At 36.3% G+C, this 15,922-nt stretch overlaps 1 protein-coding gene across 2 annotated transcripts in view; it reads right to left on the reverse strand.

Annotated features, from left to right (window-relative positions):
• Positions 1–282: 282 nt before the first annotated feature.
• The window catches only part of LOC146485490 (uncharacterized), a 62,579-nt gene continuing 46,939 nt past the window's right edge, over positions 283–15,922 (reverse strand). For both annotated transcript variants that reach the window (XM_085103374.1, XM_085103373.1), the window contains 8 exons: positions 12,488–12,584; positions 9,198–9,441; positions 6,845–7,633; positions 5,669–5,705; positions 5,122–5,223; positions 3,839–4,089; positions 2,803–3,073; positions 283–1,353 (listed from right to left, as the gene is read on the reverse strand). In XM_085103374.1, the coding sequence (XP_084959500.1) occupies positions 1,073–1,353; positions 2,803–3,073; positions 3,839–4,089; positions 5,122–5,223; positions 5,669–5,705; positions 6,845–7,633; positions 9,198–9,441; positions 12,488–12,584 (2,072 nt within the window). In that variant the 3' untranslated portion in view covers positions 283–1,072. The remainder of the gene's footprint in view (positions 1,354–2,802; positions 3,074–3,838; positions 4,090–5,121; positions 5,224–5,668; positions 5,706–6,844; positions 7,634–9,197; positions 9,442–12,487; positions 12,585–15,922) is intronic.

Genomic DNA, 15,922 nt, shown 5'->3' on the forward strand with positions numbered 1-15,922 from the left:
CGCGGAAAAGATGTCCGTAAATGATTACATGCAATCAACGATCTCGAACTCCAACAGGTAATAAGCCATTCAATTCAAAGTTAATGCTTACATCGACCTACGCATCTCGCGTAAACGCTATAAAAAGCGTCCTGTTCTTAGAGTTTCTGGACGAACACCTCCCTCCCAAAGTGATAAGAATGTCATTTTACTTGGTAGTAAAACCACTCAAACTGGTGTAAAATCCAGACCCATCTGACAATTTTGAATACAAACTGATGAAAGCAAGGCCAAGAATTGATATCATTCTAAAAACCAAGTTTTGGTTTATTACAAGATACTTGAAACTTACAATATTTCGGCTCTATTACAGAGTATATTTAAGTCGCCTCTTGTAAAATATCTTTATGTGAAGGCTAAAAAAGTTCCTGTTTTTTGTGGTTCACGTTTCCCTTGGAAATGCATGGTTTGCCACAAGTATTGTGTGGAAGGCGGGGCCTTTCTATGACATCAATAATACTAATACTGCTAAGTACAGTGTAGGTGTATTTCATTCAGTGATGCAGGCACAATTGGGAAAAATGAAAATCCACATGAATCAACGCAATGACTTTTTCGAGTTCGGATGCTCTACCACTGAGCTACAAGTGCGATAAAGTGTGATATGCAAATCAGCTAAGAAATGGTATCTAATGCGCATGTGCACCAGCTGACTGTGTCCCTTTAATTACAGTCGCTTTCCTTAGTTCAGCGTTCGATATCTGTTGAACTAATTGATGTGTTTACCTGCTCCATTGGATTTTGAAGCAGAATAGTGTCCTTGGAGTTTGCCTTGGTTTATTTAAAACCTGCACTGGGCTAACGATTTTTTTCGTAAGAACATGCCCAAGGTAGGACAAATCCTACGGATTTTGACAGACGTTTGAATAGACAGCACAGCCTGATTTCCTCGAGAATGTTGTTGAGTACCTTCTGTTTCTAGTTTTAATGTTTTGGTCGTAGCCCTTTTGTTCTGCCCAAGACCTCTAAACTTTTAGTCAGTTGTCTGTGCTTTTGTTGACTTTTTTTGTTTTGCATTGTTCTTTAAGTGAACTCACACTTGGCAACAAATTTTCACGGCAAGATCTTTACAATTTACATTCTTGTCACACAACGCCTCATACAAAACTCGGTAAGTAGCATCTGAGGCTTTTTTCTTCCATTCCAAGAGCATGGCATATGCTTTCCCCCGTAATTCTTCGTCGCCTTTGTGAAAGCCAGTCAACTTTGATTCTCGAAAGTTAAGCCGACGGCCTAGCTTCACCCAACGATTACCAATATTCTCGGATATCTCCTCCAATTCACCGTCAGATGGCCAGCCTTCTTTTACTGCAACTGCAAAGAGTAGAGAGACTCAGTCTATTAAAAAAATAAAGGAATGATTTGTAGAAAAATAAAATGAAGGAGAATATAGGAAGACAAATAAAACGAATAATTTGAAAGTAGTTGAACTAAATAATAATAATAATAAATAAATTTTAAATAATAATAAATCTTTATTACAAAACCTCAATTAAAATCCTATTTACGATCAATCAACCTGCTGTTACAAATAATAATAATAATAATAATAAAGCTTAAATTATGCCAGAAAATCAGCCGGCAAAAATTCAGAGTAAAACTCCCAAGACACACGTGTTCGACTGAAAAAAAAAATAAAAATAAATAATAATAATAATAATAATAATAATAATAATTTAACAACTTACTATAACGCCTTTTAACATAAAAATGATCAAAAGCTCTTTACAAATATTAGGAAATAGACGAGATGAAAACGAAATAAAAATTCCTAGGCTACTATGAAACTTTGAAAATATGAATAACAACAAAAGAATTAAAAAGTACTTAAAACTAGAAGCTAACCTAAAAAGATGTGTTTTTACATGTTCTTAAAAGAGCCAAGAGATTCGATCACACGGATATGCGCAGCAAGGCTGTTCAACAAAGTAAGTGCGGCAGCGTTAAGAGAACGAGAGTCTAAAGTTGTGAGCATGCGCCCCTCTGGACGATATAATAATAGTATACTGTGTAATTCGATCGCAATGAATATGCAGAACAGGACCTAATGCTGACTAGGTTACTGATGTAACTAGGTGACTTGACATCTATTGCCTTAAAAGTGATAATATTTTAAAATAGATGCCATAAAACACTGGCAACCAGTGAAGTTATAGAGAACTGGAGTAATATGTCATACTGCCTAGTGTTCGATATTAACCTAGCGGCGGTGTTGGACTCGTTGTAGTTGAGAAATCTGATATCTAGGCAGGCCATAAAGTAAACTATTGCAATAGTCCAGCATTGAAATCACAAAGGCATGAAATAATGTCTGAAGCCATTCTAAAGCTTCGAATAATATTTAGAAATACGACGAATATTGTGAATATGATAGAAAGAAGCTTTACATACATGGTTTATATGATTGCTCAAACTTCGTGAGTCGTCTATAATAGCCCCCACGTTTTTGGATTTGACGAAGGATCAATGTTATGATCACCAACTTATAGACTAAAAAGGCTAAGTTTATTGAGCCGCTGACGAGTCCCAATGACAAGAAACTCAGTTTTATCGTCATTTAATAACAATTTTCCATCAATCAACCGGTTCCGTATATCGCCTATACACTCCTCTTTAGCCCGTAGCGCCACATCATAGGATGAAATAGCTAGTAAGAAGACGGAATAGCTTGGCTCTCACCAACATTTCAACAAGCATTGTTGCAATTGTATTTGCCAACATAAGTTTGCAAGCTTTTCTTCACAGCATGAAGAGAGTTTTTACCTGGTTCAGTGGGTAGAAGGCTAACGTAATGACCCTCGTGTATATGCCCCAGCACAAGCGGGTTGCTTCTGTCCAAGTCACCTTTTGGGTTGATGGTTACTGTTAGCTCACGTGATAGAGAGCTGATCACGAGAATACATGTTTCAAAGTAGTCTGCCGCAGCATGCAGAACAACGTGGTCACCCCATGTACCGTCTGTTGCCATGCCTCTTAGATAATCATCCCATGATGGATATCCAGAGACAAATTTGAACAATCGTGTCCCATCCCACTGTAGGAGAACAAAAGTTGAGTTGAAACTTATGCGGTCTCCAATGAGAATATATTCAAACAGCGGATTCCAGCATTGTGGGTACGGTAAATGTTTTCAGCCCCAAGTAAATCTGAGGGAATAACTGATTAAATAACAATGTTTGGATCTGCAACAAAATTAAGGGGGAGTTACACCTGAACGCCATTTTTCCGCCTCTTGACATGGCTTTAATGAAAATATCTCGTTCGCGTTTCAAGGAATCCAAAAACCCTATCACCATATTGTGAATCTGTGTTTTGGGGTATTTTGTGAATTTTTGGGTATATTTGAGAGAAGGAGTTTTTCTAGAAAGATTGGTAAAATTAAGAGAAATAAGAAATATTGAAGATTTAGTGAAGTTTTAAAATTGGAATTTGTAGTTAATAATTAATAGACGGATACCAAGTTAGTCCACTAGCAACCACGGGTGCTCTTGTGTGGGTATCAACTGTCTGTTAGTGTTCCAAAAATCATTTCCTTTCTTCTATCCCTTCTTAAAACCTCTTCAAATTTCATTCAAATTTAGGTGTAACGCCCCCTTAGAAAAATCTAAATAACCTTGGGACCATCTTTTGTGAAATTTCAGAAAATTATCGGAAACGTACAAATAACATAGAAAACACGTGCCTGTATCAACTCAAACTTAAATTTGTAGGAAAAACAGGTTTTCTAGTGGAACGAGCATACTTTTTTCACTAACTTTAAACCAATGGAACAAAAGACGATCCAATACTTGTTACGAACCATTCTCGGGTTATCTCGGAGATACCCCACTAGACGTTGCCTCAACTCCTCATGAGAGATACTAATTCCTTTCACGTGGTGCAGTTGGTGTGACAATGCATAAAACATGCAATTCCCTGATCCTTCATTGTCAGTTATAACGAGGCCTCTGTCTGCAGCAACCTTCTTAAAATCCTCTGAGAGTTTTGCCTCGGTGATTTTCTCTACTGCATCATATGGCATCTTTTGGAGATCGACCAACTTTTGTTTATCTGTTATAAAAAATAAAGCATCAATAGATCCTTTTTTTTTCGGAGGGGAGATGGGCTGCTGAAGAGGCTGTAAAAGCACAGTGCAAAGTTACAGGAAAATATGTCCACTGTGGAAATTGTTGCATGCAACAATGCGTATAGCAGTTCCAATGAGAATCAATATAGAATTGGATACACGCAGCAAATGTGTTGCAGCAGTTTTACATGCTCTGGCCTGCTTCCTAAAGCAGCGGGAACAGAAAATCGTTATTGTCACAGTGATACAAATGGATAACAAGATAGGAGTACACTAGGCTTAGAAGCAGAAAAAAAATTCCATCTTATTGGGTCAGAAAGGTCATTACAAGCACTGGGTTTGTTCCTCACTGAGACTGACAAATGCTGCAAAAATACACCCACAAACGACTGCTAGAGTTTTCTCCAATCTCAAAGGAGGCTAAATTAGGAATTTCCCCAAGTCTGACATTTCTGCCGTCACCCTCTATGCTAAGGGGATTGTTACTTGAGCTGGGCTGGGCTGGTAATATGTGCCAGCTCACTTTGCTGAGATCTCGGCAAAACAAAAGTTAACGTTGCGATTACATGAGAACCCGGCCAGCCTTGCATCACGTCTCGCACTTCCTTTGAACCGTTACGTCTCTTAGAAAACTCCCTGCCTTCCAACCCATTCTTCGAGTTGTTGTGGCGATATAGTTCCTATGCAAAAACGGCTCACTTAAACGTTTTTTTTTTTGTTTTTGTTTTTGTTTGCTTGTTTGCATTCAAATTAGCCCTACTTGCCTCGCTCTGGAGCTCAACAATCAAAAGAAAAGTTACCTAAACCAATTTGAACGCAGAGAACAGAGTCTATAAGGATGTTAGCCACTACTGCATAAGGTCCATTGAGTCCTTCCAGCAGACTGGCTAACAATGCACGTTCTGCTGGCACGGACCTTATGAATTATGTGAGCCCAAGTTTCACTGAAGTAAATGGATTGAGCTTCCGACATCTGAATTGATCAGTTAACTTGCAACTTAAGAATTTTTGTTTACCTGTATTGTCTGAGACCTTTCTCCGTTTGGAATCCTGACGTGAGGAAACTGATGGCCCTCTCTTGCGAGATGCAGGCCCTTGCATCTCATCAACAGTTGCACCTTAAATAAACGTACAATCAAAAAAGACACTTACATTTCAATTTTCGCCACTTGAATTGAATGGTTTCTCAATTTGTCTTTAATAGTTGTACTTAGCAGCTAGACAGGATTGCATTTTCAGTTTATGTTAGAGAATGAAGCCATTGACTCAATGCACCTAACGCTTAAGAATATTCATCCAATGTAGACATCTTTCTGTAAAAGGTAATTAACAGGAAGATGCGAGAAGATGACAAAACAAGACATTGTGGTTAGAAGTCGGCCCCTCCAATAACGATCCCTCTGTTATAGCTCAGTACTTCGTGGTGGGTAATAGGCTTGACCCTGCTCCTGTTTAGGGTGAGTGCCTGATTTTCTTTTCAATGTACTATCCTCTGAGGAGCCCGCTTTTTACTACAAACAGCGAGAGCTTTGCTACAATAAATAGTAAAGATTAACAACTCACTTGTCTCTCCTTGAGAATTGGTGTCCTCGTGAAATATCTATAAAAAAAAGCCTTGAATTAAACCGTTGGAAAAGTAACTATATATACCCCTTTTTATCTATCTTCGTAACCTTTTTGAAAATAGACCCTTTTTTCCCACAGGCAGCCGGTATGCGTAGCATTACTCCCTGTTGTTTGTAAACGATTTTAAACCATATTTTAAGTGAAGACTCTGTCTTAGCTTGAATACAATTGCCAATTCAGGAAATAATTTAATAACAAGTTCAACAATTCACCACAATAAGAAAAGAAAGGAAAGGTCATTATAGGTCCCCACAAATGATACTTTTACCCATTTCTTTTCCGCAAGGGCTTTGTCCCTTCTATCTACTACCCTTTGACAATCTCCACTACTCTAAACAGCTCATCAAAATGTAAAGAAAGTCTACGCTAACCTTGCCACTTGGTAGAATAAGAAAAAACTCTCACTTCAGAAAGCTCTCTAACTGTTCGATTGCTAGCATGAAGAATATTGATTTGAACCTGAAAGGACACTTCCTTCATGATAATTGTCCACGACGAGCCTTGGTTGAGGATACATATTTTGGTAAAGCAAGAGTGTGTCTTGACTAAACCAAAATGCGCTGTAAACAATTTTATGATCCACTTCAAGAAACGACGTTAACGATGAAAGTTGTGTGGCGACCAAGAGTCCCCTGAACATACCTTCTTTGAATGCCAGGCCACGTTGAAATACTACAATGATTGTCCATTTTTGGTCCAATTCACAACACATCTACATTACATCCCCTAAACTTCATTTTTCTTTCTTAACTTGTACAAGCCCCCTAATTGATTTTAAAGGGCTTACATCTACATCAGTAATGTAATAGAAAAGGTGATATGTGAAGGAATTACTTTGAAAATCCCTTTCAAAAACGTCAAGAAACATGAAAATCTGTAACAATTTTGTTGTGACCCAAGCATTCCACACCGGTGAAGTACTTGAAGGTTTCTTCGAATTACAACTGCTTTCATTACCAGGTTACTACTAGCAAATAAAATCAAGTTTGGTAGATAATCACAAAATGTCACTTCTTTGTCACTTTCATTTTCTAATCATTTTAACTTTTTAAGTAATCATTTTATGGTTACTTAGCCATAGAAGTTTTGTTTGGCTGTTTTTAGTCTATTCACCTGGCTTGATCTCTGAGAGAACCATTTCTCCATTCCAGGAACTTTGCGTTCTTCGTCACTGATAGTCTTGGTACATACGAACAGCTTGCGTTGGCTTATCTCAAGAAAGTGAGAGCAGTCCTCGCATGACTCTTGATGATGTTCTTCACACTTACTTTTTCTCCGCTGACAGTATGGGCATTCAACACAGAATTGATACTGCAGTCCTCTAAGGTACGGCAGATCCTGCTTTAATTCTTCTAATGCTACGTTCACAAACTGCTGCACCTGTGGTGCTACCTCACTTGATTTACTAACAGAAATTTGATGGCTGCTTTCGATTATTTCTTTAAGGACAAGCTTGATGAACCTCTTCTTGCAGATTAGGTAAAAAAAATGCAAAATCTGCCCTCCAATAACAAAGCACGCTCCATTTCGGTATAGTTGAGGTGACCGCGTTGTTCCTGCCTCTGAAGACCAACGAATGGTACGCGAAACAAGCTGACTGAACAGACCATGTGGTACAAAACCACAGTTAAAATAAACATACAATGGACAAGGGTCAGACTGTGAGAGGTCCACTGCACAAAGGGTTTCTGGCGATCTTTTGAGCTGTGCTGGTACGAGGTATTCCACATCAGCTGGAAAGCGTGAAAACTTTGCAATCAGACCAAATTGCTCCATCAAATGCAGAATGTCTTCCTTAACAACACCATCCTCAACAAATTTACAGAAGACGTGATCAATAAGTTCAGAGCTAAGGACACCGGTTGCTTGAAGTTTATGCCACTTGCCGGCAACTTTGGGACTCTAGGAAAAAATGAAAATCAAATTAATGATCATTACCTACGTTAAAAATAAAAGAAAAAAATCAGCATCTTTTTACCTAGTAATTAAAAGCACCCAGGCAGCCTCTTTTTCAATGTTCAAAGGGTTTGAGGCCAAAAGGGCAGCTTTGAAGTAATATGTCGAACAAGAGGAAGATTGATTCATGTGATGCCCAAAAACCGAGAAGTGGTTTGAACAAACCAGGCACAGACGAGAGTTTTTTTTTAAAGTGTTTGAAAATCGGATGAAACTGTCTTTCGAGTGTTTGTTATAGCTTCTCAAACCCTTCAGGTAATAATTCGTAGAGAAATTTAAAGCAAAACTTCACCAGCTTTTATGATAATCACGATCACACTTTCAAGCCTCCTTCACAGTGGTGACTTCCTTTGTTTTCTCTTCAAGAATTGTTTATGAGTTTAAGAATGTAAAATTGAACATAAGTGCTAACGCGTTCAACATTTCGTGAGTTCAAGGTAACATACACTGTAAACACATGCTTGAATTTGCTGCCACATTTTTTAGTCTTCTACTCTTCTGAAGTTTAATATATTGTGAGTGCTACTCTCAGTTAAAAGTTCAAAAAGGTGTTCAATCAAAAATACGGAGTGGATACCATTGAAAATCATCGACTTCGTGTACTTTCGCGCGAACATTCGCTTAACAGTTGTACAAATTAAAATATTTGGGTACCTCACACGTAAGTGTTGCACGTGTTTCACAATATGCGAACCAGTGTAGGGATTAACGGCACGTGTTATCTATAAGGCTGATCAGACTAGCAGAACAAATTAAAAATGTCGATAAAACAGAGACATAGAGTAATCATATTAAGTTTGAAAGGAAACTCCAAATACTTCTGTGAAGATGAACATCATTGCAATAAAGCAAAGCTGCATAAAAGTGAAAAAAAAAACCTTAAAACGAGTTAAGTCAAATTAAGACGAACACGAAAGAGCCCACCATAGCTAAATTTATGCTATGAAAGGAATCAAAACACACTCCAATAATCTGTGATTACTACTAGTATATTTTCATATCTTTTGTTTATTTCACAGAGGGCCATAGGGTGATCGGTTTTATTACTGTCACGTGCTAACCTCTTAAAATAAAGCCTATCGTATAAGTGAAGTGTTATGGACATAAACACACGCACTTGAATACTGGCTCAGCAAAATCAATCAGATATCGCTGGCCAAAACAAGCCCACTTTAACATGATCTTACTGTTACGTCAATAAAAAAAATAGTTTACTGCTGTTGCCTTTGTGTACGTTAAACTACCACAACTCAAAAGGGTGCCAACTACTCTAATTTCCCTGCATTTGAGGGTTTTTTTTCTTTCGCCACATTGACTTGCATGTAGGGATGACATTGTGATATCTGAGCTTGCCATATCACGCACAAATTTTGCCCGTGCATTAAAGGGAAAATTCCCAGGTGTAGCGTTTATCAGAAATTTCCAACACTGTCTAAGCTTCAAGTCGTTTTCAATGACTAGAATCACAATGAAGGATCTCCATGACAAAACATTGTGCAACAAACCTTACCATTTTTCCTGGAATTGTGATGAGCTGCCTGAAGAGGTCAATAAGCCATTGAGCACTAAGGATGACTGTCTGCTGGTGCTTAACAATGATCCCCAAGTCGTGATAGAACTGCACCATTGCGTTGAACTCGTTCTTGTCTTTTATGAAGCACACATCCTTTGCATAGGTTTGAAGTTGCTTCACATTTATGTGTCGAATCTTTCTGGCTACCAATGCTTTGACCACTTTTTCAAAATTGACCCACCTATAGGACAATTAAATACTTAAATCTGTAAATTTTGCTCTAAATCTGTCTGCAGAATCTTCTGCGTTTCCTTTTATTAGCATGCCAACTTCAAAGGGAGATTTTAGGGTTATTAACAATAAATAAGACTATCATCAGTAATAAAGTGCCACTGAACGAGTTCCTATGGGTTCGCTTAATGAAGCTAGCAAGGGTGACACTACTGAGCTATTGACGCTGTTGTGTGAAGGGCAAAATTTCACTAATGGCACTTACTCACTCACTGGCACTTACGCTTTAAGCTTTATTTTCCTTCCAACACTTATTATAACATAGCGTGCGTGCTTCCCTATCTAATTCCTATTGACGTCATCATGGTACATTTCTCAACATGCGCCCGGCCGTGCGTCCATCTGATGACGTGAGCAAATCAGATGTGGGAAGCATATGCGCGCTATGTTATAAAAAAAACTTTTTACAGAGGGACAACACCATAAAAAATGTATATTTATAAGAGCTTGTCAAAGTTAAATGAAATGTTAAGATTAAACCGATATGAGAAACCACTTTCACCTTTTTTTTTTGTACAGAGAATTTTGTAATTTATCAGGAACAAAACGTTTTTTCCAGGAATCATTTACTTTATTTTCACTATGTTGTAAAAGAATTGGTTCATGCTCTTAGCTGTGCGTATATCGAGTTATGGATGCACGTGGGAAGTTTGGAGAGCACTCAAGAAGCTCGAGTTGCTCTCGGCGTCTCCAAACTTCCTGCATGCATCCATAACTCGATATACGTACCCTAAGCATGAACCAACTCTTAAATTGTTATTCACTCATATATGTTCTCTATTTTTTGTTACTAAATCATAATTAGTTATGCATGTTCTGACTAGTTGTTAAATAGTCCTAACGGATTTTCAAATATTCTGTAACTGACGATGATATTTGTAACATCAACACATGACTTATAAATTAGAAAATGTCGTAACCTTCTTTAAAAAAATGGGATATTCCATTAAACAACACCTTGCGTTCTTGAGGGTTCCGTTGTTAAAGGGCTTCTTTTGCTGATAAAACTTGCTTTTGTAATTGCCTACTTCCACCTTTTTCTGGTTTAACATAATCATCGAAAGAAACCTGAGCGTATATAGTTTATTGCCTATGAAAGACACTATTGGGCAGATGGTCTGTAGGGGATAGCGTTGGAGAGCTCGAAGACATTAAATATGTGGTAGAGAAAGATAATATATTCAGGTGTTTGATCTGTGTGAGTAAGTCAGTAAAGGCAAACTCTTCAATCACTTTATCTACACTAAGGGTGATGTGCTATCTTACAAAGTCTTGTCAATGTGGACAAATTCTAAGAAACGATACGAGAATGCAGGTGCGGCTATTCTGCATAAACAGAGAAGTACGATTAAGATTAAGCATTATCTTGCAACAAGCTAATCTACTGCACAGGTAGTCTGATTTTATCGGTGACTTGACAATAGGACATCTGTGTTATTGGCTGGTCAAGAGGAAGGACTAACGGAATAAAACAGAACTCTGAACACACGAAACAATAAAGGATAGGAAAAAAACTGCAATACAGTATTTCAAGGAAATACTGAGAAACAGAAACTACATCATTCTTTTGTTTGTAATTTTGAAGAAAAAATTGCCTCAAAGAACAAACATTGCACACGTGAAACATATTCATGGATCATGTTCTTTTGCCCTTAAAAGAACAATATTTGTACATGTCACGAGGCTACTTGGAAATTTTGGAAAAAGAACTCGGTAGCGAAAAGAAAGTCTTTCAGTCAGGAATACACCCACTGCATTAAATATGGGAGATCGATTACGGTTTGGTGGAGCCAGAAGTGAGCTGTCAAAGGTCATCCATGTGGAGTTGACATATTCAACTAACAAATTCTGTTGTTTAAATAGCACCAAAATTTAACTTCATACAATAAAAGGAGAGACATTGTTCTTTCATAAAACGGTAACTTGAGTTCGAAAGTCATGTACCAAATAACAATTTTCCCCCTGAAAATACCGTTTTTTATGGAAAGTTGAAGAATTTAGCAAAACTTGGAGTTTCAGATACTTGTATTCCAGATGTAGCATAGTGTAAAGGAATATTCCCCTCAATACAAAAGAGCTCACCAATGGCTTATTTTGATCTGATTAGAGCAAAGGAAATTAAGTGGCTTTTTTTGTTAGTCTGAGGGCCACTCACAAGGGTAAAAGTTACAATGTTGTCTCACCTGAAATGTTAATCCAGAAGAGCAGAATCACATATTTACGAAAATAGTTCCCACCTTGTATAGCTGTTTACAATTTTAATATCTTGGGTAAAACGGTAACACTAATGAATAAAGGTTAAAATTGACTTATAGTACCCCTTACATTACACTCCTTTTGTTTTTTTTTACATAATTGCTACTACACGTGAACAGTTTTGAAAACATATTTAAAGCTAAGATTGAATGCAAATTCTTGTGCTGATAGTTTGCCGTGCAAAAATTTTTGATTGTACAAATAATATTTGGCGTACAAAAAGGCGAAGTTTAATTTTCTGATAATGTAAAAAAATAAATAAATAAACAAGAAATGTTATTAAGTGGATCGTTTTAAGGTTACTGTTTATATACAGTCATTTCAACTAACGTTGTCGCTTCAAAGCATGAAGTTAAAAGACAAGACCGAAAGTTTACGTGGGATTTTTATAAATAAATTCATCAAAATCAGTCATGCCATGAGAAAACAACAGGTTGTAATTAGCAGTACAATGACCTGCACGTGCAGGGATGATTTTGATAAAATTATTCATAAAAAAACAATCCCACAAAACATTGCGGTCTTGTCTTTTAGCTTGAATTTGATCAGACTACTTTAATTGAAATGACTGTATAATCTAGTAAGCCAATTGGCCGAGCCTTCTAGTGATATGAATATATGTATTTGCAGGTTTTCTTTTTTCAATTGCAAAACAACAACAAAAATCTTGAATTGCTGTACCCGATTTTAAAGATTTATTCAAGCTAGTAGCTTAGAAGACATTCATTTTTTTTATTTACCTCACTGGTATCCTCTGTCCCATGTATGGCTCCTCCTTCAGCACTTCCAGGATTCTCTTCCGGAGTGCCTGAAGCTCATCAGTGTTGCCTTTTTCCCCTTTAAATGAAAGATTACAATTAAAATGAAATAATATCACTGTGACAGTTTCTGCTAGAAACAGTCAAAGGAGAAGTCATAAGGAACCCTGCGTAAAGCGTAAGACAGCTTGCACAAAATAAATGTCACAACTTAAATCACAAGTCAAGAAATGTCACTTTTATACCAAGAGACCAACCGCAAATCATTTAAGGTTACTCCAAACCCTCGCAAGTGTTCCTCGGTAACAAATTTCTATGCACGCTGTTTTTCTAGAAACCCTAAAAAGCTACGTGTCACCGTAAAGCTAAAAAAAATGTAGAATCTTAAAACACTGCTTTTAAATATTTTTGCTTTGGTAGACAAACACAAGCCCTGGAATGCAAAATTTACAATGCGTCCATTGACTAAATAAGCAGCCCTCTTGTTAAGGACGATGCCTATCAATACAGAGAAAAACACCAGTAAATACAAAGCATTGTATGGAGGTTGTTTTTCCATATTGAAGCTATATTTTCTCTAAAAAAATGCATGGTTACCGTCATTTTTCTTTTTCGATACAAAGAGCACTTGCTAAGTTCTGTTTTCTCCAAATAGTTTCAAACCGCACAAAAATATTCCTGTATTAGTGGGCACCACCCATAGGAAACCCGAGCATCTTGAGATGCACAGAACTTGTGCGCAGTAACAACGTTGGCACTGTCCAAAATACAGACATTCCAACAAACTACACAATATGATTCAGAGGATAATAAGCACACAGTGCCAGGACTTTCCAATATTCCCATTGGTTCTGAAGAAAATCCATTGTTAAGCCTGACATTGGAATAATTGTCACGAGCTGGGATGCCACAAGAAGCTTTTTCAAACTTTGCAAAAAGCCTGAAACAATTTGGTGTACTAATCTGCGATGAACATTTTGGCCAAATTTCGTTGGAATCTGATCAATCTAGATACCCTATTCATTCATTTGAAGGGTAGGAAAACTCCTTATAGATACCCTGAGTTTTTGGCCTCTAAAGATTTTAACAGTTTTCGCATCCCATTACAACACTAGTCTACGAGGTCATGCCGCCGATAAATAGAAACAGCACAGGAATGCCCTGCAGCAACTAGTAACAAAAAAAAATGCTGAAGTTTGCGGGAGTAGTTAGATATTTGGGTGTATAAGCACACTTTTGAAAATTTCACTGAATTCATACCTGATTCAACAATGAACTCAAAAAACGTAAATCCTCGGTTTTTCAAAAACCTAAATCCTCGTTTTTCATAAATGACACCCAACTGACCCCAACTCACAAACAATCATCGATTAAATCCAACCAACTCATCAATCACTGATTTGAATGATGAATACAATATTTTTGAACACCAATTTGGATATAAAAATTATCTAATCTAATTTATATGAACAACCAATTTGATCATAATGATAAAACATATTTTATTCATCCAACATTTGAGAATTACGGAGCCTCAGATGATGGATACATAATCAACCGAAAAAGATTGGAACCAAGAAAAGGATATTTGTCTGAGAACGGGTATTATATAATTTCTCCGGGACGTAACAATACAGGCCTCGCTCACCGATTCGTCTATGAGGCCGTCAATCAGACACATATACCGTTTAAAATGCAGGTAAATCACATTGATTCCAACCGGCAAAACAATTCAATTGAAAATTTGCAATTGGTGACACCATCAGAAAATATGATTCACATGCACAAAGCTAGAAAAGCCTTCTTAAACAATCAATACACAGAAAATGAGTTGCAAATAATCAACAAACTAATGGATTATCCACCCATTGAAGATAATAATTGCGAATTTACAAAAACTGAAAATAAAGTGATCAATAAAATGTATTACAGAATGTGTTATGATTTGGATGACAGTGATTTTCCACTTTACAAGGATTAAAACAATGTAATTATACAATATATGGGTAATATACTGAGTAAACAAAACAAAGATGAATTTGAAATATTATCTTGGCAAGAACAATTGGAAGAATTATTATTGTCGTCGCAATCAAGTAGTCAATACATTTACTGGATTTATTCTAATAAAAACACATCGAAAATGTATGATTTTATGCATTATATGTGCAAAAATTATCAAGCAATTATTGCACCCGCTTCTGGTTCAGCAATGAAATTTATTGTCTCTGAGTTTATTTACTGTAATGGTTATGAACCAAAAATTATTTTAATAGATGCAGTCACCAAAATGAAATTTAAAACTGTTAATTATTATGGAATTGAAGAAGTGAAAAAAGGTTATTTTTACCTTCCTAGAGGAAATTTACGTACTATATTTATGGAAAGTCCACACGTTGTTGTTTTTGCTGATGAAAAACCAACTGATGACCCTAGTTTGAAATATCACCACCAAGTTGTTTATTTGAATTAATTTTTGTATTATTTTTGAGGCATACTAACATATGCTAGCATTTTTTACAACTGTTTTGAAGGTTACTTGTGGATAAATGTTGTTAAATCAGTATCTGATTTAACAATAAATGACACAAATTTTTGGTCTCATACAAATTTTTGTAAAATTTTCTGACCCTAACGATATAAAGCGATGGCGCTAGGTATAATTAAGATAAAAAAATAATAAGAAATGACTGAGCAAAAAATTTCAACTCGAAAAACTGTTGTAAATGATGGTAAAAAATATTATATTCATCCAATTTATAACAATTATGGATCCACTAAAAATGGTGAAATAATGAATTTTAAAACTAAAAGATTGTTAATGGGAACACAAGTTAAAGATGGCTCTCGAAAACTTGGCTTGAGTCAACAACCTTTACCCAAAAAATCTATAGCAATTCATAAATTCGTATATGAATGTTTTTATGGACAATTACCGGATAATGTTTCAATAATCCATAAAAATGGATTGAAAGATGATAACCGAATTGTTAATTTACAAATAAAACCTCTTATGAAAAAAACAATGAGTGTAAAACAACTTACAAAAAATATTAACCCAAATATTGATTATGATACTAAACTTTCCAACAAGGAAAAGATTTCCATTGACAAAGCATATGAAAAAATGTTGAAAACAATGAAACGACAAAATATTAATCCAGAAGATTTTATGAATTAAATTAATATTACCTTTTTAGTATTTTGTGTTGTTTAGCGATCTGTGTATTCAATGTGTTTGTGTATACAGACCGCATGGTCAAACAAATAAACAAGGAAATGTACCCATCAGATGTACAACTGATATCTGGTATAACTGATGTTGACAGTCGTCAGTTATTAGCTAATCTGTCACAATCTTCAAACGCAGCCTCTGAAAATAATCTATATATAAGATATATGAATAGAAATAATTTA

The sequence above is a fragment of the Pavona decussata genome, unplaced genomic scaffold, assembly GCF_977016875.1.
Source record: "Pavona decussata unplaced genomic scaffold, jaPavDecu1.1 SCAFFOLD_26, whole genome shotgun sequence".
In the NCBI taxonomy this organism is placed as follows: domain Eukaryota; kingdom Metazoa; phylum Cnidaria; class Anthozoa; order Scleractinia; family Agariciidae; genus Pavona; species Pavona decussata.